This window comes from Aristolochia californica, unplaced genomic scaffold, assembly GCF_029961685.1.
Source record: "Aristolochia californica isolate CCGP_79_NKW_82.1479 unplaced genomic scaffold, dmAriCali1.0.hap1 SCAF_7, whole genome shotgun sequence".
In the NCBI taxonomy this organism is placed as follows: Eukaryota; Viridiplantae; Streptophyta; class Magnoliopsida; order Piperales; family Aristolochiaceae; genus Aristolochia; species Aristolochia californica.
Window position 1 is genome coordinate 37,264,790 of NW_027182268.1, and position 24,334 is coordinate 37,289,123.

Genomic DNA, 24,334 nt, shown 5'->3' on the forward strand with positions numbered 1-24,334 from the left:
GACCCAGCAGTCTGGACACTGGAGTCGGCCCTCCACAGATCTCAGTTCAGTGAGTGTCGCTGGCTTGCGCCAGTCGCATTTATTGCTTCGTATCACCTTTACCACTGATCCTTCCTCTCTCTCTCTCTCTCTAAAAAGCCCGTCGCCAGTAGAAATCGCGCGCAAAACCGGGGGCATTTTCGGCACTTAATCTCGGAAAAATCCACGCCGTTTGATTGGTCCTGCAAGTTATCAATCACTTTATTAATGCTAGAAAAATGAAAATGAAAATGAATTAAAATAATTTATTTAAAAAAAGAAGTTGCCTGTATGTACTTGGCCCGCCAGTCACACGCCCCGAGAACACTCGCAGTTCCCCTGCAGCTCCATTGCCGGAAGCCCAAAAAGTTTATAAAAATATAGATATCTATGGAATAATTTCCTGTTTTTTTTTTCCCTTCCTCTGTTTATAAGGCCCAGCGCGGAAAGGAACAGCGCCTGACCGAGAATTGAGCTGCTTCAGCACCCTGGGTTTCCGGTCGACGATCGCATGGAGGATGTGTACGGCCTCCATCACACCGTCGACTACTGCGATCAGTCCTCAATGTCACCGGAGAATTTCGTCTCTCAAGCCGATTTACAGTCTATCTTCGCCGCTGGACGTGTTCCGATCTTTGGTTCCGATCAGGTGTTCGAGGCGCTGCCGATCACCGACGCCTCCGTCGCGCCCGAAATTCGCGGTGGACACGGTCCCGCGGACGAGATTTCGCGGGCGATCAAAGCCAAGATCGCTTCGCATCCTCGTTACCCGAGGCTCCTGGAAGCGTACTTAGACTGCCAGAAGGTAAAAGATTTTTTGACGGTCTCCGTGTTTCCATGGGAGAGAAACGGAGAAATTGAAAAAAAAAAAAAAAAAAAAACTCACTCACGCTCACCTGCGGATTATTTGTGTTTCATGGAGTCTCTTTGCCTTGGAACTTCTACCAGCGAGTGTTGTCTGTCCTCGCGTGAGCCTTTGCATTTCACCTCGACTGGTTTCCTCAATCTTCTTTTGTCTTTTGTAAAGGTGGAAGCGCTTGACCGGAAAATCCATTGAAAAGATTGGACTCACTGCTAGTTCTTTAGGGGCGAAGACTTTCAAAAACGCCGTCTTTTCTGGAAAGCCAAAATTTCTTTGTCTGATTTCGTCAAGAATTCCGACATTTCCTCTCGTGTAACAGCTGCGATTTCAAGTGTACGGGAGGCTGTAAATATTTTCTTCCATCATCTATAATTGGTCTGTTGTCTGTTACAAATCCAACTGTCTGTAGCACCTTCGTGTCGATCCAAGTAACACGCTCTACTCTTTAGTTGCGAACGCTTTCCCGAGAGAAAAGATGAAAAATAGGTTCACAACGAGACCGCCTTGACGACACGGGATGCAATATTTGCTACGGTACTGCGGTTACCGGAAATCTCCCTTTCTCAATCTTCTCAAAGCTATTATTTTCAGCTTCCTTCATCACTTCTCATTACCCGCTCTCTTGTCTGCTAATCCAAGCATCATAATACCAGTGATGCAAATTTTTTCTTTGAAATCAAGCTGACGTTTTTCTTCACGCTGCAGTGAGAATTTTTGCTAGATCGCTTCACATCTTCTTTCTCCACGAGTGATCAATCAAGTATCTTGTTGATCTTGTTCACGGAATATTACTCAAATAGCGCGCTATTAACTCGCTCTCTTTCTTTCTTTTTTCTTTTTCGTTTTTCGTGTATATACTGAACTTGCCTCTTCAACTTCATTTTCAGGTTGGTGCGCCTCCGGAAATTGCTTCGCTTTTGGATGAAATCCGTCGCGAAAACGACGTCTATAAACGAAACACCGTCTCAACTCGCATAGGGGCGGATCCCGAGCTCGACGAATTCATGGTCTCCCTAAAACTTCATTTTTTTCTTTCAAAAGTATGATGAGTGTTAATTGTAGTAGTTTTTGATGTTTCTTCCCCTTTTTCATCAGGAAACTTACTGCGATGTTTTGGTGAAATACAAAACCGACCTCGCCAGACCTTTCGTTGAAGCCACCACCTTCTTGAATAACATCGAAATGCAGCTCAGCAATCTCTGCAAAGGAGCTTCCAGAAGTTGCGCTTCTGGTATACATTAGCCTCTTCTCCTTTCATTAAAAACTCTTTTTTATTTTTAGTATTAGGTTTCAACACTGGTATGTTTTTCGAAAACCGTTTTTTGATTTCTTAAATTCGTTTCTTTATAGTGAATTTCTTTACAGCACGACTTCTCGTCTTTGGCAGATCAGTCCACGGCACAGCGAGAATTTATGTTCGTGTATAAAAAAATAATTTTTTTTTTGTCTAAAGGAGAAAAATCTAGTTGGAGAAACGTTTCTCCGAGTTTCCATGCGTTCAATGAGCTAACATAACGATTCCATTATTGCGTTATCGAGATTTGAAACTGGACTGTGTGCTATCATGGACTGCCAGGCCAGATTACTCCCAATAAATGCGGCCTTATCGTGGCGTGCATGTGCACGTAATCTCGTTTTGTTCCTTAAAAAAACCCTAGAAGGGAAGGTGCAAAATCTCAGGAGAAAGGGACTGTTCTACCAGACATGCGAATGTTTATGTTTTCTTTAGCTGAAATTCGTATTTGGCTATATCTTGTAGCCAGAAGGGCATTCCTTGTGGATCTGCCTACATATACTAACTATAAGCAGAAGACAGACTTCTGCAGTGATTGGCGCGTGATAACTGAAATTCGACCAGGCTTTTTAAAGCTCAGGAGGTTGTGTTTCCAATACATCTCTTCTTTTCTCCCGTGTTATATGCTGTGCTTTTTCCGGGTCAGAAGAGAAAAAAAGAGTGTATGAACAGTAGCTGTTTACTAGAGTTTCTGATATAGACGTTTCAGAGAGATTAATGACACCACAACTCACCCACTTGTTTTTGCTGATATTTATTTAATATCCAAGTGACTACTTCATGGGGGATTTAATTTATACTATTCTCCTTACTAGTACGTGCTCCGGGTAATCGGAATATCGACCTTTGGTTCTGCATCTTTGCCAGAAGTTCTTTTTTTTTTTGTGCTGTAATATGATTGTTAAGATAATAAATACTTTTAGACTTATTTTAAAAGTGGTATTGATTTCCATTTTACTCGCACTCTTTTTCCAATGTGTCCTGTCGTCGATATTTTTGAGGTACTCCCAGTATCTCTCTCGTGCTACACCATTCCAAGTTCCAATGCAGCATGAAGTCTGATGCATGTTTTGTAGGAGAGTATAGATAAATATTGTGTAAACTCCGAGGGTTGGATCGGCTCTGTCAGGTCTCGAAGGAAAATCTTAAAACATTTTCCTGAAGCCCATGGGGGGAGGAGTTTATACGAGTTGTTTTATCCTCTTCAATCTCATAATCTAAGATATAAAAACCAGAAGTGAAAGCAAGTTTCTGTTCTACTGGGTGATGCCACAAATCCATTGCAGGTTCCAGATCCAATCTGATCCTACTGTCATCTGATCCCTTCTCGCCAAAAGCTGGTCTTTTAGAAGTATTTTTAAATGGTTAATGTTCCTATGCTTTTTATGCTTGTTTGGACTTTTTTAACATCTTGTAAACTGGCCCATACTTCTTTTGGACTGCTTTGAAGTGTTAAATATTACCTAACTGTGGACAAGAAATGAGATTTGCTATGGAAAGGCTGCTCCCCCTCTTGTCCTCCTGGGTGTTTTAACTAGCTGGTTTATCTATTTTTATATCTTAAAGTGAAGTACAAAAGGTAATGACAATAGCCTAACAATTAATGCACACGTTGAGTCTTGTACCTGCACAGCTGCTATTATAATTATCGTCTGATGTTCCGTCAGCTGTGTTCATCAAAGATATCGTATTGTACTTCTGCTAAGAACATATTCTTCTTAATGTTGTTACTGTTATAATTTATTCACACTGTATTTTCTTTACCTTTCTAAACCAGTTTGCACTCATCAAATGCTTGTGGCTTCCTCCCTTTACTGCTCTAAGATGCTTTGGACATGCTACTGGTTCAGATTCAAGTGCAATCCTGCTGTTGTATTGCTTCACGTGCTTAGGTGGTGGGGTTGATATGCTGGTTGGGAAAATCAGTCCTGTAAAGGTTCCGTTTGAACCTTTAGATCAACCATTTCGAGACTGCAATTAGATTCTTATAAGGAAATAATAAATAATAGTAGAAGCACCACCCCTGGGTGTACTCTTTAGTAGGCTATAACTGGACTCCTTTGTTCTTTCCCAGGGTATGTTGCTGGATGGTCCAGTTAAATATCTTTTGGTTTCTCAGTGCCTATATTGAGTCTTATGTACGTTGCTATTGGAGTTCAGTCTGCTTTTGCATTCTTTAACTAGTTCTTGCAAGATCTTTGCTTTACTCACTATTATCACATGTGTGATATGATGCTGTGGAATTTTTGTATTTGATTAGTATATCTGTGTTTCCATTAGCAATACTGGCCTGGATGTCCATACTTTTGGTCCTGGTAGGTCTTTGGCAGTATATCTATGTTATCAGTATCATGAGTCTAGTAGAATCTTCTCTTATAGAACACTTGACCTGCTTCTGTTTTCTGCCAACAATTTTTATCTCTCCGGTTTTTTACATAACATTCTGACAGTATAAGTCTGGAATGCACAGTCTAGGATGGATCATAAACTTAATTCTGATACGCATTTACCATTTGTGCACATACATATCTTTGACAGTAGATTTAATTATATAAATTTAAAATTGGATTTTATTGCTCCGCACTACAATCTAAGGGTGTTTTGATGACATTTAATTGGTTTTATGCTTGCTTTCCGTTGGTATGATGAGGTTCACTGTAGTTGATTGTTCTCATGTTTAGCTAGTGTAACGCTTTTATTTTTGCTTCTAATTAGACATGAAATTGAAGACCAGGGTTCTGTGTTTTTTCATCAGTATGTTTCTTTCTTCACAAAATGTGAAGGTTGCAGCACTTGCAAAAGTGCAGACTTGTGCGTTTTCAGAAGTTTGAAACTTTCTTCATTTATTTATTATAATTAGCAGTTCATTTTGATTTCTTAGCATATTTTTATTGTAGTCAATGGTTATTTAGTGTATCCTTCTAGTAGGAAAGAGAAGTTGCCAATGAATATCCTTTCAAAACCATAAACCCCATCATTATTAAAATTACCATTAGAAGGTTTGAGACAGTATGAGGCAACGAGAGTTTTTCTGGATTTCATAATTTGGTCAATCACCTAGTGAATTTCATTATAAGTACAAGATTTTTGGAAAACTCATTTGATTGAGTTTGGGAGTTTGGAAAATGATCTCTTACCAGTCTTTCACTGAACAAGTAGGATGCAAGTGTAGGAACATATTTAGATTTATTTTAGCAGCAATAGGATGGAATCCTTGAATTAAATTCACACCTTTTCCTAAAAAAAAAAAAAGGGATGGAATCCTTAGTTTAGAACTTCACACTCACTTTTGGCAAGTAAAGTGGCCATTGGCACTGAAGGTGTTTTCTCTGTTATTTTCCTTCTTGTATTATCACTTCTTCAAAATTGTATTTTCTAGTCTTTGCATATATCTTTATCTTTAGGCTAATTTATTTCTTTATTCCTTCATAAAGTATGTGGGTATCAAATTACATTGTTTAGATTTCTTTCTAAAAATTTTAAATAATTTTTTCATTTATTTATTTGTTATTTTATGTCTGGAGCTTCGTTTTTCTTTTGGACGAAGTCCCAGCTACTTCTGTTAACAATTTATTGCAGTTGCATGTTTGGGTTTTTCATGATGATCAGAATTTTTCTTGCTTTTATTCTTATTGTGCGGAGTAAGCTGTTCGTCACGATGCCGTTGTTCTACTTGGAATGGGGATGATATCTAAGTCATTTGATAGTGTTCCACCCTCGATATCTTAGGAATGGGCTGCGTGTGCCTTGCCTGTTGTCTTTGCACATTGATTTGATGACTATGCAGGTCATTTAGATAAGACAAGGTCTTTGTCATTTCTCTCGCTGTTTTTATTATACTTTCAGTGACCTCTGGATCCTTCCTGTAATGGCTAGTCACGGTCCAAGGGTACCAGCTGTGGAGAAATGAAGGCTGTTGCCCATGTAGCTCTACTTAAGCCTGAGCTCTTTTCTTATGCTGTGTGACATAGTGCTCGTAACTCTGCTTGCATGAAGCTCATATTGGTATGCCTAGTGGACAAGGATATGCTATGCTAGGGTCTTTTATTCTATAGTTGTGTCCTTGTTAACATTGTCTACTTATGCCTCCATCCATGGTTTTGTAATGGAATGCTCAGAGACAAAATTCGGCGGACTGACTGGAGTCTTGTGGCCATTACCATGCAAAATCATAGTATTTCTCTGTAGATTTGACTGATAGAACCCAGTCGTGTGGCCATTACCATGCAAAGTCATGGTATTTCATTGTAGATTTGACCGTTTGGTTCCTTTGACTATTTTTTCAATATTTTTGGTGGAATGTTTGCCTACCGTCTTGCTATTGCCATTGTGCTTTGTGGTATTTTACTAAGTTTTGTTGAAGAATCTTTGCTTTTCCTAATTACTAGCTCTCATCTAACTTAATATTTATTTTTGTTATACTTCAATTAGTTTTTTCTGTCTTTGATGTTCGTAATCTCATGTTATCCTTCTCTCTAAATTTCATTTTTTCTTATTTTTTAATGGGAAACTGTTTATTAGTACCAAATACTTCTGTAGGTCATCTTGGGTGGTGAACCATCAGCTCGATGTAGTTGGTGTTCTTTTATTTAGTTTGCATAGGAAGGAGAGAGCTGCCTTAGGTTCTTTAAACTTCATGATAAATGCTTTTTTACGTTTATTTTCTACTCTTGAATCTCTCTCTTTCTTTTTGTTGATGTTGTTGTCATCACTTTATAATCCATTTTGCTAAAATCCGCATGGATGAAGGCAAGAAGGAACCGAGATGGATTGGACATGTTCAGTGTAGACATAAAGGCAAGCCTACCTGAACGCATGATGTTACTTGTGATAGTAATTAGATGTTAAAAATTACTTGAAAAAAGGCTTACGTACAGCTTGACCTGACATATGATAGATGGATTCAGGTGGCCATTCTATAATGATTGAAACAAGTCGTGTTCAGTTTAGTGAATGGTCATTTCAGTTGGTTGTTCTTCTTTTCTTGGGATGTGACTTCGATGTTCAACAGACTATTGGCATTAAAGACGACTTTCTCGGACAAGGAATGAGGTGTCTAACCTTTGCTGGAGACAGCAAATGGCCGTGAAAAATTTGGTAGATGATTCGTCATTATAATTTGCTGGATTAGTAATGTTGGAAAACGATTATGGTTTTCTTGAAGAGTGATGTGGTGTTGTTGATGAATTAATGTTTTACATATATCAATAACGAAGTTTCTGATCATATGCCAGAAGACTATTGTTGAAGCTTGTCTCTTCCTAATTACAAGTCATCAAAACGTTTTGGATAGAGTTCAATGATTTTTTAGCTTCTGGTCACTTGTCTATGTAAAGAGCCTTTTGATGTTACTGTAGCATAACGGGACTAGAGATTCTTTTGTAGTCCATTTTTAATTTTTTTTTTTTTTTGTCATTATGAATCTCGTAAAACGTGAGTGTTGGTTGTTATTTGTTGTTTTTCAAGATGACCCAGCTGGATCATCAGAGGAAGAATTGAGTGGAGGAGAGATAGATGTTCCAGAAGCACCGCCAAGGTCTGAAGATCGAGAGCTCAAGGATAAACTTCGACGTAAATATAGTGGATGCTTGAGCAGCCTCAAGCAGGAATTTTCAAAGAAGAAGAAGAAAGGAAAACTCCCTAAGGAAGCAAGGCAGACGCTACTCGACTGGTGGAACATGCACTATAAGTGGCCATATCCCACGGTAAGTATTTCCCTAAAGAACACGGCTTCTGGCAATCCGACGTGTGTGCATTCTGGAGCTTTTTCTGGTTCTAGTGGTAACAATTTCTTTTGATGGTTCAGGAAGCTGATAAGATTGCATTGGCTGAAACAACTGGCTTAGATCAGAAACAGATAAACAATTGGTTTATAAATCAAAGGAAGCGCCACTGGAAGCCATCAGAGAATATGCAGTTTGCAGTTATGGACAGCGTCTCTGGCCCCTTTTATGTAGACGAGTGAAATCGCTTATTCTCCTCCCGTATATTTATTTTCTGTATATTCTGGAACTCGGCCTTCACTGATACAAACTGAAAAGCAACGCTTTGATTTTTCAGCACTTGGATTATCTCTGCTCTCGTAAATCGTAACCGGGCTTTGATGATCCTACGCATCGTCTTCATAAGACCAACCCCACTTCCTCATCCCACAAATTCTTAGCTGTTGAAAGGCTGCGCTTCTCCTGCAAGTCGTTCACTCCATGTAATTCTCTCTTATTTTTGGAATATATTCTGCGGGTAATAGCAGTATCGAAGCTATCGCTTGTATACTTCTGGATAGATGGATTGCTTGTAGTTTTATAGGAACGTTTAGAACTAAGATTAGGGAGTTTTTTTGTTTTTTTTAAATCTTTGAAGCCTTCTACTTTGAACTTGATAGTAGAATCGAGAAGACTTTTTATCTTAGAAAACTTTTGTTTTGCGTTATAGAGCATGAAACAGCTGAGACAAACTCCTTTGATCTTACTATTGTGCGAGGAATTATCATTTTCAATCTTATTTAGATGTTTTTGGTGTTCATAGTCTCTTATTGAACTTCTCTCTACATGAGAAAAAAATATTAATCAAAATTTAATACTTCTATAAATCATTTTGGTTGGCGACCCATTGATATGATGTGTTGAAGTCAAAATAGATCATGATTTCAAAAGGAATAAGTTAATGGAGAAAATGAACGTCAAATTGATATATGAGTCTTGAGTCCATTAAAGTCTCCACTTGGCTAGCTTAAGTGTTTAATGTCTGTAAAGGGAAGAGGAGGGTGCCAATTATAAATAATTCCTATAATTTATTGAGAGGTGTGAGATATTTCCTTTTAAGTGTGTTTTTTCTTGTGTGAGGGTGTGAATTCCTTATGAAAGCTTCATCCCTAAGAGAGCTCTATATGGATTGACATCTTGTATTCTAGTTTTGCAAGTAGGAATAAAAGAACAAGTCGAGATCTACTTATTGAGGTAAACAAATTACCAAAACATTTAAATTTGTTTATCTCTTGTCTTTTCTTCGTTTGGTTATTATTTTTACTAATATTTCTCTATAAGCCATATCGGTCACAACAATTGATATCAAAGCTTTCACTTTCATAAAGAGAGATTTTTTTTAATTACTTTTATTTACAAATATCTCAACAATGGTTAGAAAGAGCATAACTATGTTTAAAATGACATAATTTGGCCATACAAACTTTGCATTGTGGAAGTTGAAAACACACAGTGCTAATGATATATGAATGTGAATTCAATGAAATAGATAAGTTCGCTAAAGTAGATATTTTTCTGACTTTAGATGACTTGGTTTTATTCAACATAAAAATTGGGATTATTGCAAAAGGATTTCAGGACAAGTTAAAAAGTATACAAAAGAAAGTCTTGGGAAAAACAAGATCTTATGTTGCTAGTTATATAATCTAAAGACAAGAACATCTAAATAGATTTAACACTCTTATCAATAAGTCGAAGGCACTCAACATAAATAAAAAAACAAAAAAAGGTCAGTATTCTTTCTTGTTCAATGTTGGAATCTTGGGATGATTTAATTATTGAGTCGAAGTCACACATATATTCTTGATATGGATTTTGTTGTTGCAACACTTCTGAATGGAGGAAATTAGAAGTATGGTCAAAGCTCTGATGGTGATGTGACATTGGCAAGGGGTGAATTCTTTAAAAGACATCGTGGCCATAGATGCAAGTCATGGTGAAAATCTAGAAGATAAAAAAAAAAAGGAAGTATTGGTCTTGCACTAGAGTAGGTAGCCTTAGAAAGGATTGCAAATTGAAGAAGAGTGAAGTAGATGTTTCAAAGAATTGTTGTGGAGAGAGAAGACTTTGGCATATTAGTGAATTGATATGCATTGTTTGTAATAGAAAAGTAAGATATTTTGACTCACTAGATACTTAATTATGGTGCACCAATATAATGGTAGTATTGTCTATATGGGAGATAATATTGAGTGTAAGATAGTGGGACTTGGAAAACTCAAGATTAAGATGTTTGATGTTGTGTTTACATTATTTCTAATTTAAGACATGTTTCTAAGCAAAATAATTAGTTGAAAGTGCTTAAAGGAGTTCTAGTGGTTGTGAAGGGTGACTTAATAAGAATAAACTCATTGGAGAAATTTTAGTGGGGGAAGTAATATTTGTAAGTGAAAAATCTGAAAGCTTTACCCTGTGGCATAAATGACTAGGGCACATGAGCCGGAATGGACTTTAAGTTCCTGAAATGAAGAAGGTGAAGAAAAAAATTCAATTTATATGACAAGCTGAGGATTTAATTTCTCAACAACAAGTTGGGTCAAATAAGAGGTGTATTCCTCCTCCTTCCTAGTATAAGGATTATGTCATAACATGTAAGCATAATTGAAAAAAATATAATGAATCTCAAGATAAATTTGTTTGTACTTGTAGGGAGGTGTACTAGGGACGAGGAAGCAGATACCTTATATAAGAACAATACCTGGGAGCTTGTAGAACTCCAAAGTAAGAGAAAGACGATCGATCGTAAATAGGTGTATAAGTTGAAGAGTCACCTAGAAGGTAATGTTTTAAAATATTAGGTTTGATTAGCGGTGAAGGGATATGTTCAAGGCATAAATTAATTTTAATAAAAAAATTCTCCTATTATTTGTATGACTATTAGTAGGGTTGTTCAGGCAATCACAATTATGCTTGCTTTGGACTTAGAGTAATTGGTTGTGATAACGTTTTTTTTTTTTTTTTTTTTTTTTTTTCTTGAATAGTGTGCTCAAAGAAGAAGTATATTATAGAACCTAAAGATTTTGCAAACATCAATAAAAAATTTGGGTTTTCAACTGAATATATCACTATGAATATATATCTTGGGTTTTCAACTGAATATATCACTATGAATATATATTTGGGTTTTCTCTAAACCCGAGATGATATATTCATTTGCAAGAGAAAATCTTATGTTTTTGTATATTACACGAGAGAAAATATTACTCAAGCAGTGGAAACCATGAGTATGTATATGGTAAACCTTGCTTATGACCATTAGACTATTATGAAGTCTGCACTTCTGATGTTGCCTTGTATTATGATGGCAAAAATTTAAATTGCACTAATTTTGTAGATAAGGATTTTGTTGGACAGAACGAAAAATATCTACTACAAGATTTGTATTCTCCAAGGTAGGAGGCACAATTAGTTGGGTTTCAAGATTACAATTCATTGTGGCACTATGTAAAACTGTGGTTGAATTTATGGTTGCTACATAAGCTGGCAAGGAAGCCATGTGGTTAAAGTGACTATTAATGAGAACTTAGTGTTAAATAAAAAGTGTATTAAGATATCCAGTGCATTTAAAAGTGGCTAAGAATCACACATTCCACTACATCAAACACATTGATGGTCAATACTTCTTTGAACAAGATGTGGTTGAAAAAGGTCAAATTCTAATTTAGAAAGTTCACATTGAGGCGAGTCTAGACGATATGTTGACAAAGTCAATTAGTCAAGAGACGTTCATTTAGTGCAAATCTTCTCTTGGACTTGAAGAACCAATTTAACCCATAAAATTTTGTTATGATTTCGAGAATGGTAAATAAAAAAGGGCCACGACTCTCCCTTTTTGATGTATTTAACCATGAATAAAAGTGGAAAAGAGGCTGCCTCTTATAGGCAATTATGTGACCCATTGAGAGGTGTGAAATCTTCTTTGTGAATGTTCATTTTCACATATGTGAGGGTGTCAATTCCTCAAGAATGATACATACCTAAGAGAGCTCTACACGGGACAAATAGCAAAATTATCATCTTACATTATTGTTATGCTGATACCACATAAACCCTCGAGCTTTTCTCTGTCTTTTTTCTTCTTCGTCCCTTTATAATCAGTTTGCCGGAGCCCCCATAGATGAAGGAAAAGAGGGAATCCGAGAAAGATTAGACATGTTCAACGTAGACATAAAGGCAGATCTGCCTGAAAATGGCCTGGATGCAGGTGTTGAAAAATGACTTGAAAAAGAGTCTGACTTAACAGCTTGACGTAGCATATGGCGGATGGATTCATTTGGCCATTCTACAATGGTCGAAACAAGCGTTGTTCAATTCGCAACCAGTTGGATCTGAAGTCTTCATGCTGAAGCTCGTATCTGGATATTAATTTGTCTTGGATTTGAGGTGCTCTGTAATGAAGTAATAGGCTAACATATAGATATAATGTTCCATATTTTTAATAATTTATCTTTACAATAATGCATGGCTTCTACTCAGACTGGAGAAATCCCAGCACGACGCTATGAAGATTTTTCAATTTGTAGAAGAAACCCAGTTGTATTAAATTGTCAATCTCCTGCAACTTTTTGTTCGTTTCGAGGAGGGAAAGTAACCCAACGTCATTACAGAGCTCGGCAGTTCTCTAGCTCAGTTCTAAAGCTCTAGCTAAAGCCTAATTGTGTGCTGCGAATTTCTTGTCTCTTTCTTCGAGTAACAGCGAGCAGCCTCTTTTGCTTGCTCTATATGTCAGGAAGAGATCTTCATCGTCTTTGTCTTTAGATGCATACTTCTTCTCGCTCTGGTTTGCTCGCCGGTCGCAGAAGAAAAGGTGGGTATCCGTGTAAAAAACAATTGGTCTCTTTCGTATGATGATGATGTATCATCTCGGGTTTAGAGAAAACCCAGAAAAAGTACTTTCATTTTTTTGGTAGCAGAAAAAAATTCTTTCGTATGGTAATGATTTTGCCGTTTCTTGCGGGTATGTGTAAGGTAAAGAAATGGGAAGCTTTCTGATCACTACCGCCTAGCTTCCGTTGAGAGCCTTGTTGGATTTTCGACGGCAGGAGACAAGTGAAAAACTTATCACGAAGAAGACGGTTCTTGTCTTCTGGGTGTTTCTGCAACTGCTAAAACAACGAAGAAGAGGACTCGATTTCATGTATTAAGTTGCCGCACATGTTCATGTCAGCTTGCTCGTCTCTTTCCAAGTCTTTTCCCTGTCCTGCATCTCTGAGAAGAACTGAGTGACCTTCATCAGTTGATCGAAAGTCGAAAGAAAAGGTCGTCTCTGATGGAAGGAGCGGATTATGTCCACGAGATAGCATTGCCATTAATTCACACTGAACCAGTAGAGTGGATCCTGATAATGGGGAAAAAAACAAAGATGACGACTGATGAGATGCCACTCTTTTCATATTTTTGGTGGTGGGGGACCCGTTTCAGTTTCCGAATTCAAAAGCCTAATCTTTCGGCTTTTCTCTTTCTTTGCTGGCGGCTGCCCGATATCCCAAACCAGAAAGAAAAGGAGAGGAGCTCGTCTCCGTTTCTGGTCTATTCTTTTTCATTTTGAAAAAGTCATATCCCTTTTTCAGCATCTTCTTCTGAACACGATATAATTAACTTCCAGAAATTCCCAACCCATAAAAAACAAGCATCCAGGAAGTTATTTCCTCAGAAAAAAAACCTATAAGGAAACGTAATTTTTCATCCTCTGAACGAATCCAAGTATGAATTGCAACAGTTTGACAGAAAATTAAAACTGATCATCCACATGAACCGGACCATAGAGTAGAACAAGATGTGTGACTGGATTTTTAACCTTTTCTTTGATGAAAATGATGATAATACTGTCGTCAAGTTGAAATGCTCTGCAGTGAGGACACAAAAGCAATCATTTTAGGAGACGCAGTGGAGTCAATGTGAAATGATTGGGTGGCCAGTTTCATCTCCCAGGTCCTAAACCTTGGAAACATAAAGATTTTTTAAAGTCTCATTAATGGGAACCAGGGGAATCAACTGAATAGCTAATTTATATCATCATCTTCCAGACAGAAATCTGGTTTCCAGAAACAGAGACTCTTTCCTTCTTTATTTTGCAGTGTACAACAAGAGCATTTTATCTTCATCAGGGGACGGAAATGGAAATGCCCGTAGTTTGTACTCTGTTACAGGAAATTTTGCAGAACAAACTCTAACAGGCAAACGAAAAAGAATACTAAAATCGAGGGAAGAAAATGTTGAAGAAGAAGAGATATTAACAGCGAAGTTATCAACAAAAGAATCAAAAGTAGAAATTTTAGATTCATCCCGCAAACCCAGAAAAGCTTCGAAATTCTGAGCTTTTGAAACTACAATCTAGCTTTAAACACATTTCTTAGGTACAGGTCAGAAAGAAGTGAAAACGAAAAGGAATCTCCCTCCGTTGCTTACCTTGTATCTCACACCTCAAAACCAGAGAGAGCAGGACGATTTGAGTTCAGAATTCTCTCCTCAATTATGGAGTGGGTTCGCTCCGCTCGGCGTTAACCTCTCCTGCTCTTCGAAAATGGCCACTCCTCTCCTAAACCCGTGGTTTAATCTTCTGTACTGAAATCTGCCGTTCTGATCGTGCCACCCATTGAAGGAAATTACATGATAATTTGAAGACCCCTTTGGTGTTGCTGACACCAGAAGAAGGTTGAAGAGCAGCAGAGGAAGTATGGAGAACATGAGAAACATTTGTCCGTGTTTCATGTTCTCTGTAATGCCTCCAACTACAGGATTTTGTCTAAGACGGGCGACTGATCAAGGATTCGAATGGAGGAGCCCCTTCATTGTCGCTGAAGTTTCAAATTTATATATTGTTTTACGCTGTTTTCGATGTGGTTTCCATGAAGCATATGCGACTGGTAAACGTTATCACATACACCTCACCGGCTCGCTCATCTGTATTTTCATAACCGACCGAGGTCCCATTTTTGTAAATAGGATTTTGAAATTATAATTAATTATGATTAAAATAAAAATATCATATGCTTATCTCATTTTTATATGTGACCTCATATAATAAATTAGATAATGTTGATGGGCAAAGCACTTTGTTATCTTAGAATTGGTTGCTTGCTGCCATTAATGTCGAACAATAGTTTGCTGTCAAGGTAGTTTTTCCAAGCCTTGGAAAGCAAGACAGAGAACCCTATTGAAACCAGAACCAGCTTCACTACATCATAGGAGCTGTAGCTGTAGAGGAAGCAGAAGAGCCCTTCTCTCAGTCGACTCGATAGCAGAAAGAGCATACCATGTTAGGATGAAATGAAACAGCTACCAGCAGTGCAATTCTTTTATACAGCGGAAGAAGACCCAAATGAGACAGGAACATGTGGGTCGGATAAATGGATAGAATATAAGCAAATGAGCAATTTTATTGGGAACTGCTGAGCTTGAAAAGATTGAGCAGAGTAGGTTGAGATAAAGAACAGAAACAGGAAAGAAAAGAGAAGAAGAAGAAAACGCTTTTATCGTTCTTTCCAACAATGTAAATCAAGCATTTTTATGTCATAGGGGCAAACGAAAGAGAATATATAGAGTGATTCCTTAGTTCTATAAGATACAATATCGGTTGCAACCAATAGTGTAGGTTGATGAAAGAATGGTCTTTAGTAGAAAAATAGCACTAAAAAGAAGTTTTGACCGCCAAGATATTATTGCTAAGACAAGAGAGTGAAGAGAAAAAGTTCCTTTTAACCCTTGATTTCTTTTCAACTAATAATACCTGCACAAGAAAATACCAATCAATACTCAATTAACCTTTACATTTATCTATGTTAGAAATGAATTTTGTAAATATACATGTCCAAACTATGGAGAAAAATTAATAGATATACTGATAAAGTCTATGCAATTACTCAAGCACATGGTGAAAATACTGAAAGAGGGATAATGATATTCGAAGTTTTGTACTATTTAGTTATTGGGCTCTATATGGCAATTTTCATTTATGTGTAATGGTGAGGATCATATCCAACAAGATTGAAGTCAGCTGCCACAAATAAATCTTTAAAATCTGTATAGTATCAATGAACTAAACAATGACAAAAGATGTAATCATTGTGAACCAATCAAGCAGACACTATACTAAGTATTATGCGAACATCCACTTAAAGGTAAAGGTTTAGGGGGTTTCTAACTCTTGAAGTGGGCTAACATATGTTTTGTAAATGTGAGCATCAAGAGGAAATGCAAGGATTACAAATAAAAGTAATTACAACTTAATCCTTGGAAAGCCCAAAAGCTTCCACATGTGTATCTATCTCTACAAGTGCACATGTGTGACCACTTATGTATTCCACAAGGTAAGTTAATTTACATGGCACATCTTAGGCTTGAAGCATCACAAGAAAAATAAATAGTCAATTTGCAAGTGTACCTGCACATAAGTATCTTATGTAAGGTATCAACCTTTAATTAGATTTTTTTTTCTCTACAAGTTATAAGACACTCATCCTCCTTTGTGCACAATGTAAAATCCTCTCATGCAGTCATGACAATAATTGCTATGTATATTGATCATCATTAGTAGTTTTTCATACCTTTTGCCTAATAATTTAGAGAAAACCCAGAAAAAGTATTCTTACCTTTTTGGTGTTTAGAAGTTTTTCTTCTACCTCATCAACCCAACTCACAATAGCATTCAACATTTATTCCTTCTCAAAAGGCCTCAGTTGGTTTCAAAACAAGAGCACTCACCTTCTCTTTTAATTCACCAAGATGCTTCATGACAGAGACACTCGGTTGGAGAAATTGAAGACAACTATTGAACCAAGGATTCATCTGATAGGTACATAATGAATATGATAAAAGTTCTAGATTTGATGAAATGTAGAAAACTAGACCATTAAACTTATCCATTGCTAAGCTCTGATACCAAAATTTAGGTAAGCAATACACCAAAAACTTCAAAGCTAATGAAAAGTAGAAAGGTAGATCCTTAAATCTATCCCATACTACGTTGACCCAACCTGATGCCTATACCCCACGTTAGGCCTAACAAAATCATAATAATCCATCATGCTACCGTACTGATATCCACAACGACCCACTCTATGATGGCTCCACTCTGGACCAGGTAGCCCTTTTCACCTTTGTGATGACTTCAACATCAAATAACCCTTTTCATGGGTTGCCCCCTCTGGGATTCGAGCATGTGACATTGTACCTTTTTTTATATCAAATATTAGGCACCTAACTAATACGTCAAAAACTTCAGATCTAATGGAACGTAGGAAGATGGACTCTTAAACTACCCCATACTAGGCTAGCCTAACTCGATGCTCATACCTCAGGTTGGACCCCACAATAACATAACATCATCATTGAGTCGACAAAGTAAACTGGATAACCACAATCCAATCTTTCTTAAATGAGTCTCTAAGGCATGCCTCGTGAAACATGCAATAAAGTAACAACATTCATAACTAATGTTTATTTGTTTCCTTCTTGATGTTTTTTAGGATCCATTGGAGAATACATACCTGTTAGAACAAGGAAATGATAAATACATATTGACCAATATAGATAATATTCATATTATACAAATATCACACCAATAATAACAAATATTTAGCAAGATAATTGTAACCTAAAGAAGTTTTGAAAATTGAAAAATACTAACTATGATAACAAGAGGAATTTATATTTTGTGTCCATTCAAATTTATAACTTTATTTAAAAAATTAAATTTGGACAACTTAAACAAAACGAATCAATATATAGTAATGGATGCATAACTTTTAAGGATGGAAGAATTCAAATATGTCAAAAAGTGCAGTATTCTCAAATTCTGACATTAGTAACTTGGAAAACCTTCCAATTTCTCATTCACACACTAAACATCAGAATATAATTTGCACAAATTTGGAGAGGAAAAAATCATCATTTAATATTTGTTTCTTCCAGTTGGAATCTACAACATTGTCGACCATTGGGAAGAAATCGTCATATTCATAGGCTTTAATGATATTTTGTGTAGAAGTTACAAATATAAAAAAAAATAAAAAATTAAGAATACATCATGATTGAATATGAACAAAATAGTGTAAGAAGATACACATAGATAATATGATTTCATAACTATCAATGACTAGTCGAGGTATACAAACTTTTCTAAAAAGTTTTACAATGCATTAACAATATATAAAGTACATGCACACAAATAGGTAATGCATCTAAATGAAAGGAATATGAAGCAAGATCTTGAGTTTATCCAAGTTTGAAGCTGTTCTTAAATATTTTTGTATTGCATGAGTTTTTCTTTCATCTTTATTATGATGAATTATGCTCTTAAAAATTACTGGTCATAAACTTAATTGATAATTATTTGATTATGAACAAATTGAGATGCATATCACCTCATAAACAAGAGACAACTAGCTTTGAGAAAGTTAAAACCTTCATATGCAAAATAATAATGATGGTGTACTAACTAACAAAGAGCAACAATAATTACCTCTTAAAAAAACTTTTCAACAAGGATGCAGAACAAACTCTAATTTCATACACCTTGAGCTACACACCCTCCTCATAAATTGTCTTCTCATCAACTTATGAGACAAATTCATCCTTCTTTTTACTCTTGGGTTCACCATTTTGAACCCTTTGTTAGTAATAGGTAACAATTCCCATCATATCAATAAATTATTAAAAACACAATCTAAAAATTAAAAATTACTAAGAAAGATAGAGAAAAATCAACTAAAAACCTTCATTATTTTAAGATATTTTAATGGCCCTTTATCTGAATGCATGCAACCACTTTCATAGTTACAAATACCACCCAAGAAATCTAGTAATTCGCTAGAATAATTCAAGTAGTAAATTAAGATAAAACAAATATGAACTTTTAAATCAGTTGTCATTTCTAAATTCGTTTAATATCCTAGACAAAAGGAAAATCTCGTTTTAAAAATTCATCATTGTCCTTTGACAATTGGTTAAGTCTTACATCCAAAAACCAAATTTTTAATTATTTCAAGAGAAATACATGAGTTTCAAGATCTAAAACAAAATATTCAATCACATTTTATTCAAGGTAGTGTAATTGGATATGTATTGTGGTGTCATATGTTGAAAAAATGGATAAAAAAAGAAAAGAAAAGTGAAGTTATGCCTTAATTCTTCTTTAAAATACCTCACCTAGCATAAATAACTTTAAAAAAATTGTTGTGGTATTTGTTGCCAAGAACTTGAAGGATATAAAAGATAAAAGATAGTTTTGGTTTGTATAGAAACTGGCTTTGCAACAGAAATTCAACAATTTATACTCCTTCCATGGATCTTTGCAATTGTTTTGGGATACAATAAAGGTTTAATAGTGTTTCATAATAGTCTAAAACAAGAACGAGCATTGATAATGAACATTCAATACAACGTTTATATCATTAAAAGTAAGAAATCATAAGACAACATGTTAGTTAAAAAATAATGGATTTTAATTATTGATTTAAAACTACATTGGGATTGTTATTTCTAACAATCTTTTGAAGATGTGTGATAAGCTCTTAATAAACTTGTTGAAAATTTTAAACTCCTGACTCACGAAGTCATGTGTAATGCAACATTAGAAAAGCAGACACCATGAACAAGAAAATGAGATTTTATCTCTCTCTATAACTTAAAGATAGCAAACACAAATGCCCATAACGTAATGTTATTCACTCTATAAACAATAACAACCTTTGTGTTCGACTAAAAAAAATGAAGTTTAAGAAAGTAAACCTAAAACAAAGAGTAAGTATTGCTACATATAAGTATTGAAAGTTAACCTTTAAACTTATGTCATACTAAGCTATGATACCAAATGTTAGGTACCTAGCCAATCTGCCAAAAGCTCATGAGCTAATGGATTAGGTAATAAAAGATAGATATTAACTAATATAGATAAATTTTTATGTTATATAAATATGACACCAATAACAAAAAAGATTTGAAGAAATACCATAAAACCTAAAAAAGTTTTGAAATCTGAACATTGCCAACTATGATTACAAGAAAAAATTTCTTATAGTTGCACTTTAAAATTTATAGTTTTTTAATAAAATTAAATGATGACGAATGTAAACAAAAACAATCAATATATAGTAATGGATGTATCTATTTGTGTTTGGATTTTTACGAAATGGAGAATTCAAATATAGTAAACAGAGAGCTCCAATTTGATATTCAAAATAGGAGATATATACCTTGGGGTACAAAATCTACTTAGGAATTATCTTCTCATAAGCTTCTGAGAGTATCATGTCCCTGTCAGTAATTGGAAAAAAATCAGTCATATCTATAATTTATTGTAAAGAATAATCTAAAAATAAAAAAACACTAAGAAAGAAACAGAAAAAAAAAACATTCATTATTTCAGGATCATTGCAAGACCCTTTATCTAAATGCATACAACCACTTTCATAATTGCACGTACCACCCAAATTTTTTGGTAATTCACTATAATAATTCAAGTATGAAATTAAGATCACACATGCAGAGAAATATGAACTTTTAAATCAGTAGTCAGTTCTAAATTCATTTAATGTCCTAAACGAAAGGAGAATCTTGTTTTAAAAGAAAGTCTTTAACTAAATAGTAAAAATACATCATTGTCCTTTGACAATTTGTTAGGTCCTACATCTAGAAACTGAACTTTTAATTATTTTAAGAGAAATACACGAGTTTCAAGATCTAGAACAAAGTGCTCATCAAATATTCTTTAAGGTAATCTAATTGAATATGTATTGTGGTGTTATATGTAGAAAATATAGACAAAAAAAGAAAAGAAAAAGAAAAGTGAAGTTATGCATTAATTCCTCATACAAATACCTAATCTAGCATCAATAACTTCAAGGAAATTGTTATGGTAATTATTGCTAAGGACCTGAAGTGATATAAAAGATAAAAGATAGTTTTGGTTTGTATAGAAACTGGCTTTGGAAGAGAAATTCAACGATTTATACTTCTTACATAGATCTTTGCAATTGTTTTGGGATAATGGAAAAATTTAATAATATTTCATAATAGTCTAAAGCAAGATCTAACAATGATGATGAACATGCGATACAATGTTTGTATTATTAAAAGTGAAAAACATAAAACAATGTGTTAGTTAAGAAACAAGAAATTTTAATTAGAGAGTTAAAACTACCTCAGGATTGTTATTTCTAACAGTTTTTTGAAGATGTGTGATAAGCTCTCTAACAAACTTGTTGAAAATTTTAAGCTCTCGACTCACCGAGTCATGTGTAATGCAACATTAGAAGAGCAGACACCTCTCTATATCTTGAAATAACAAACAAATACCCATAACGTAATATTATTTACTTTGTAAACAATAACAATCTTTGTATCCAACTAAAAAAAGGGAGTTTAAGAAAGTAAGCCTACAGCAAAGACCAAATATCTTTTCTCATCAACTTATGAGACAATCACATCCTTCTTTCTACATTTGGTATCAACATTTTGAATTCTCTGTCACCTTGAGAGTAATCCTATAAGACCTCTTTAATTTTGGTGAATTCAAAATATTTAAGATTATTAAACAAAATACAATATTATAAAATAGTTATAAACCAACACACAAAAATTAGAAGACTACATGACATACTATTTTTAAATGGAATTGATGATGTAAATAGATCTAATAATTCAAAAACAACCTTTAGAACTTGACAACCTTGAATTTTTAATATATTGGCATCACTATTACCTCCAAAATTGTGGTGGCACAAAATTCATTTTTCCATTGTAATATATCAACCCACATCTGCTTTATTTTCTCAATATCAAACTTTTTGACATTAAAAAATCTGTATAATAAATCAGTTGGGCAAAATGAGACATGTAGAAACATATCGATGTTCAATATAAATTCAGGTGTAGATTGTATAGATTTTTATATTTCTAAACTTTTATTTGCTTCCATCGTAAGAAAAAATATTAAGGGCCTGTTAGTGCGCTCAGTAAGTGAAGTGTATTTCACTTACGCTGGGAAAAGTGGGCCGAAACCCGTTAGTGCGCTCAGTAAGTGATGGGGGAAAGTGAAATATAGTTGTATTTCACTTTCCCCCGTTTCAGGCTTAAAACGATGGTAAGTGAAATCTGAGGGTTCAAGCTCGGATTTCACTTACCATCGCTCAAATACATCTCGCTGTCGGGGAGGAGCGTCTGTCGAACAAGGGTTTAGGAGAAAAAAAAAATTCTCCCTTGCTCGCTTGTCTTCGGTGATTTCAATCGCCTTGCGACCTTATCTCCGGTGCTCCTCTCGCCGTCCCCAGCTTCGATGACTTGTGGCGAGAGCTCTCCCCACTCTCTGCAACCTCTCCGACTCCTTCCTCGCTCGCGACTTTCGGCGATTTCAATCGCCCCCTCTGCGACCTCTCCCCGATGCTCGATTCTCTTCCTCTCGTCATCCCCAGCACTGACGACCGTCGCTGAACCAATCTTCACTCTTTGCAACCTCTCCGGCTCGATTCGAGGTATTTATGAAGTTATTTGCATCCATTTTTTATTTTTTTATTTTTTTTGTTTATATTGAAGTATTGGAGTTTTCTCTCAGACATCTCGCATCAGAAATATTTCATGCTGGTTAACAATGTCATACTCTGCATTCAGAAAATTTTCGTGTTTGAGCGTCAGAGGAAGATTAATAATATGATTCCCCACAGGAGTTGAAAGGCAAGAAAAAAACATGGGGCTAGAAGAGGGCCATTTTGCTCCTTTTTCTCATTGTTCGAGTTCAAACATTGTTTTTCAGTTCCTATTTTGGATAGAAAAGGAGAGGGAGTAGATGTTGATGCATAGCCACGTGATAATAGACGAAGTTATCAATTGGATTTTTGGATTTATTCATAAATTAGGTCCCCATTAGAATAAATTTAATCCTCGGGCCATAGATGTGTATCTTCATAGGGTCCCCATTGGAAAAGACTTTTTTTTTAAACACATATTGCATGCTGACTTCTGTTAAAATTGATTCAGAAAAAATAAATTGATAAGTGCACAAACTAGTCTATCTAGTCAATTAGTTCCACTAGGAAAGTAAAAATTTGTTGACCTTGGCAACTAGTGTGAGTTCATATCACCAATTATATTAAAAAGAAAAAAATTGGCTTATTAAGGACATATGATTCCAACAAATATGTTGTGTGAATCAGTGATGCTCTTCTGGTAAGTTTCTTATCCTTTTATGTATGATGGTTTTAACTTTGTATATGAACTGTTTGCTTGTGACTTCATTCCCACATGGACTTTGTTTGTCCTTGGGGAGTTTGGAATGTCTACTTGTTATGAGTTTTAGATGGCTGGAAGGAAGAAAGGTAAAAACATTATGGATAGCACTACAAAGCGGTTATACGACACATGGATGTCTGACGAAGACTGTAAAATGCTTGATTTGCTCATGGAACAAGTCAATATGGGTAACAAATTACCCAATGGAGTTTGGAAACACGAAATTTTCAACGATTGTGTCAGTATGTTCAATATGGATGCGGCGAACCAAAAAACAGTAGAACAGTTGAAAAACTGTGTGAGGACTTGGAAAAGAACGTATATGGTTATGAGTACATACCTAAACACTAGCGGTTTTAGGTGGGATCCAACAACCCAGAAAGTCACTGCTTGTAAGACAGTGTGGCAAGACTACATAAAGGTTTGTAACTGTAACATGGAATGTTATGTTTCTTGATTTATTAATCATGTTTTTTAGTATTTTAGACGATAATTTTTCATGTAGACGCATAGAGAAGCCGACAAATATAGACGGGAAGGTTGTCCGCTCTATGACAAATTGGCTATTGTGGTTGGAAACAGTATGGCCGCAGGGAAAGCGAGTCACACAAGCGTGGAGTCAGATGATAACCTTTCGAATTTTGTAGAAGGGACAATGATTGATGACATTGATGAAGATGATGCAGTCATGGAAATCCCAATATTATAGAGTCTCCAAGTGATGCTCCTCCGAAAAGCAAAGCACCAAGCAATGATGGGGATAAAACTTCTTCTACTCGGCGTAGAAAGAGATCTGAACCATTAGTTGAAAATGCTAACAGGATCGTTGAGGCTATTAACAATATGTCATCAACCCTTAGAGACATCTTTACTCCCCCCGTAGAACCTCCATGGTTCGAAGCACTCGAGGCATTACCTAACTTGCCCATAGAAGTCAAATATTATGCCATGGAGTTGCTCAACACCAAAGCTAAGAAGGATATGTTTATGAAGATGAAACCAGAAGATCAGTATAAATGATTGATGGCTAAATTCAATGCAATGTAATAAACTTATACAGATGTTGGCAATTTTAACCTTTATTTATGAGACACATTTGGTTTTGTATGAATGACGTTGATTATTGAGTATTTCTGTTCAATTATGAATGTGTTTGAACCATGTTTTCATTAT

The 24,334-nt window shown here is 35.6% G+C and overlaps 2 protein-coding genes across 2 annotated transcripts; both read left to right on the forward strand.

The window, feature by feature from the left end:
• Positions 1-432: 432 nt before the first annotated feature.
• On the forward strand, positions 433-8,236 carry LOC137936522 (homeobox protein knotted-1-like 6). Its single transcript, XM_068781246.1, has 5 exons — positions 433-823; positions 1,768-1,887; positions 1,976-2,111; positions 7,641-7,879; positions 7,981-8,236. Exons 1-5 carry the CDS (start codon positions 530-532, stop codon positions 8,137-8,139), a joined length of 948 nt encoding a protein of 315 aa, XP_068637347.1. The 5' UTR covers positions 433-529; the 3' UTR covers positions 8,140-8,236.
• Positions 8,237-23,228: 14,992 nt separating this feature from the next.
• Positions 23,229-23,870, forward strand: LOC137937399 (uncharacterized protein At2g29880-like). The gene is made up of 2 exons (XM_068782460.1): positions 23,229-23,582; positions 23,667-23,870. The coding sequence occupies exons 1-2, from the start codon at positions 23,229-23,231 to the stop codon at positions 23,868-23,870; spliced, it is 558 nt and encodes a 185-aa protein (XP_068638561.1).
• The last annotated feature ends 464 nt before the right edge of the window (positions 23,871-24,334 follow it).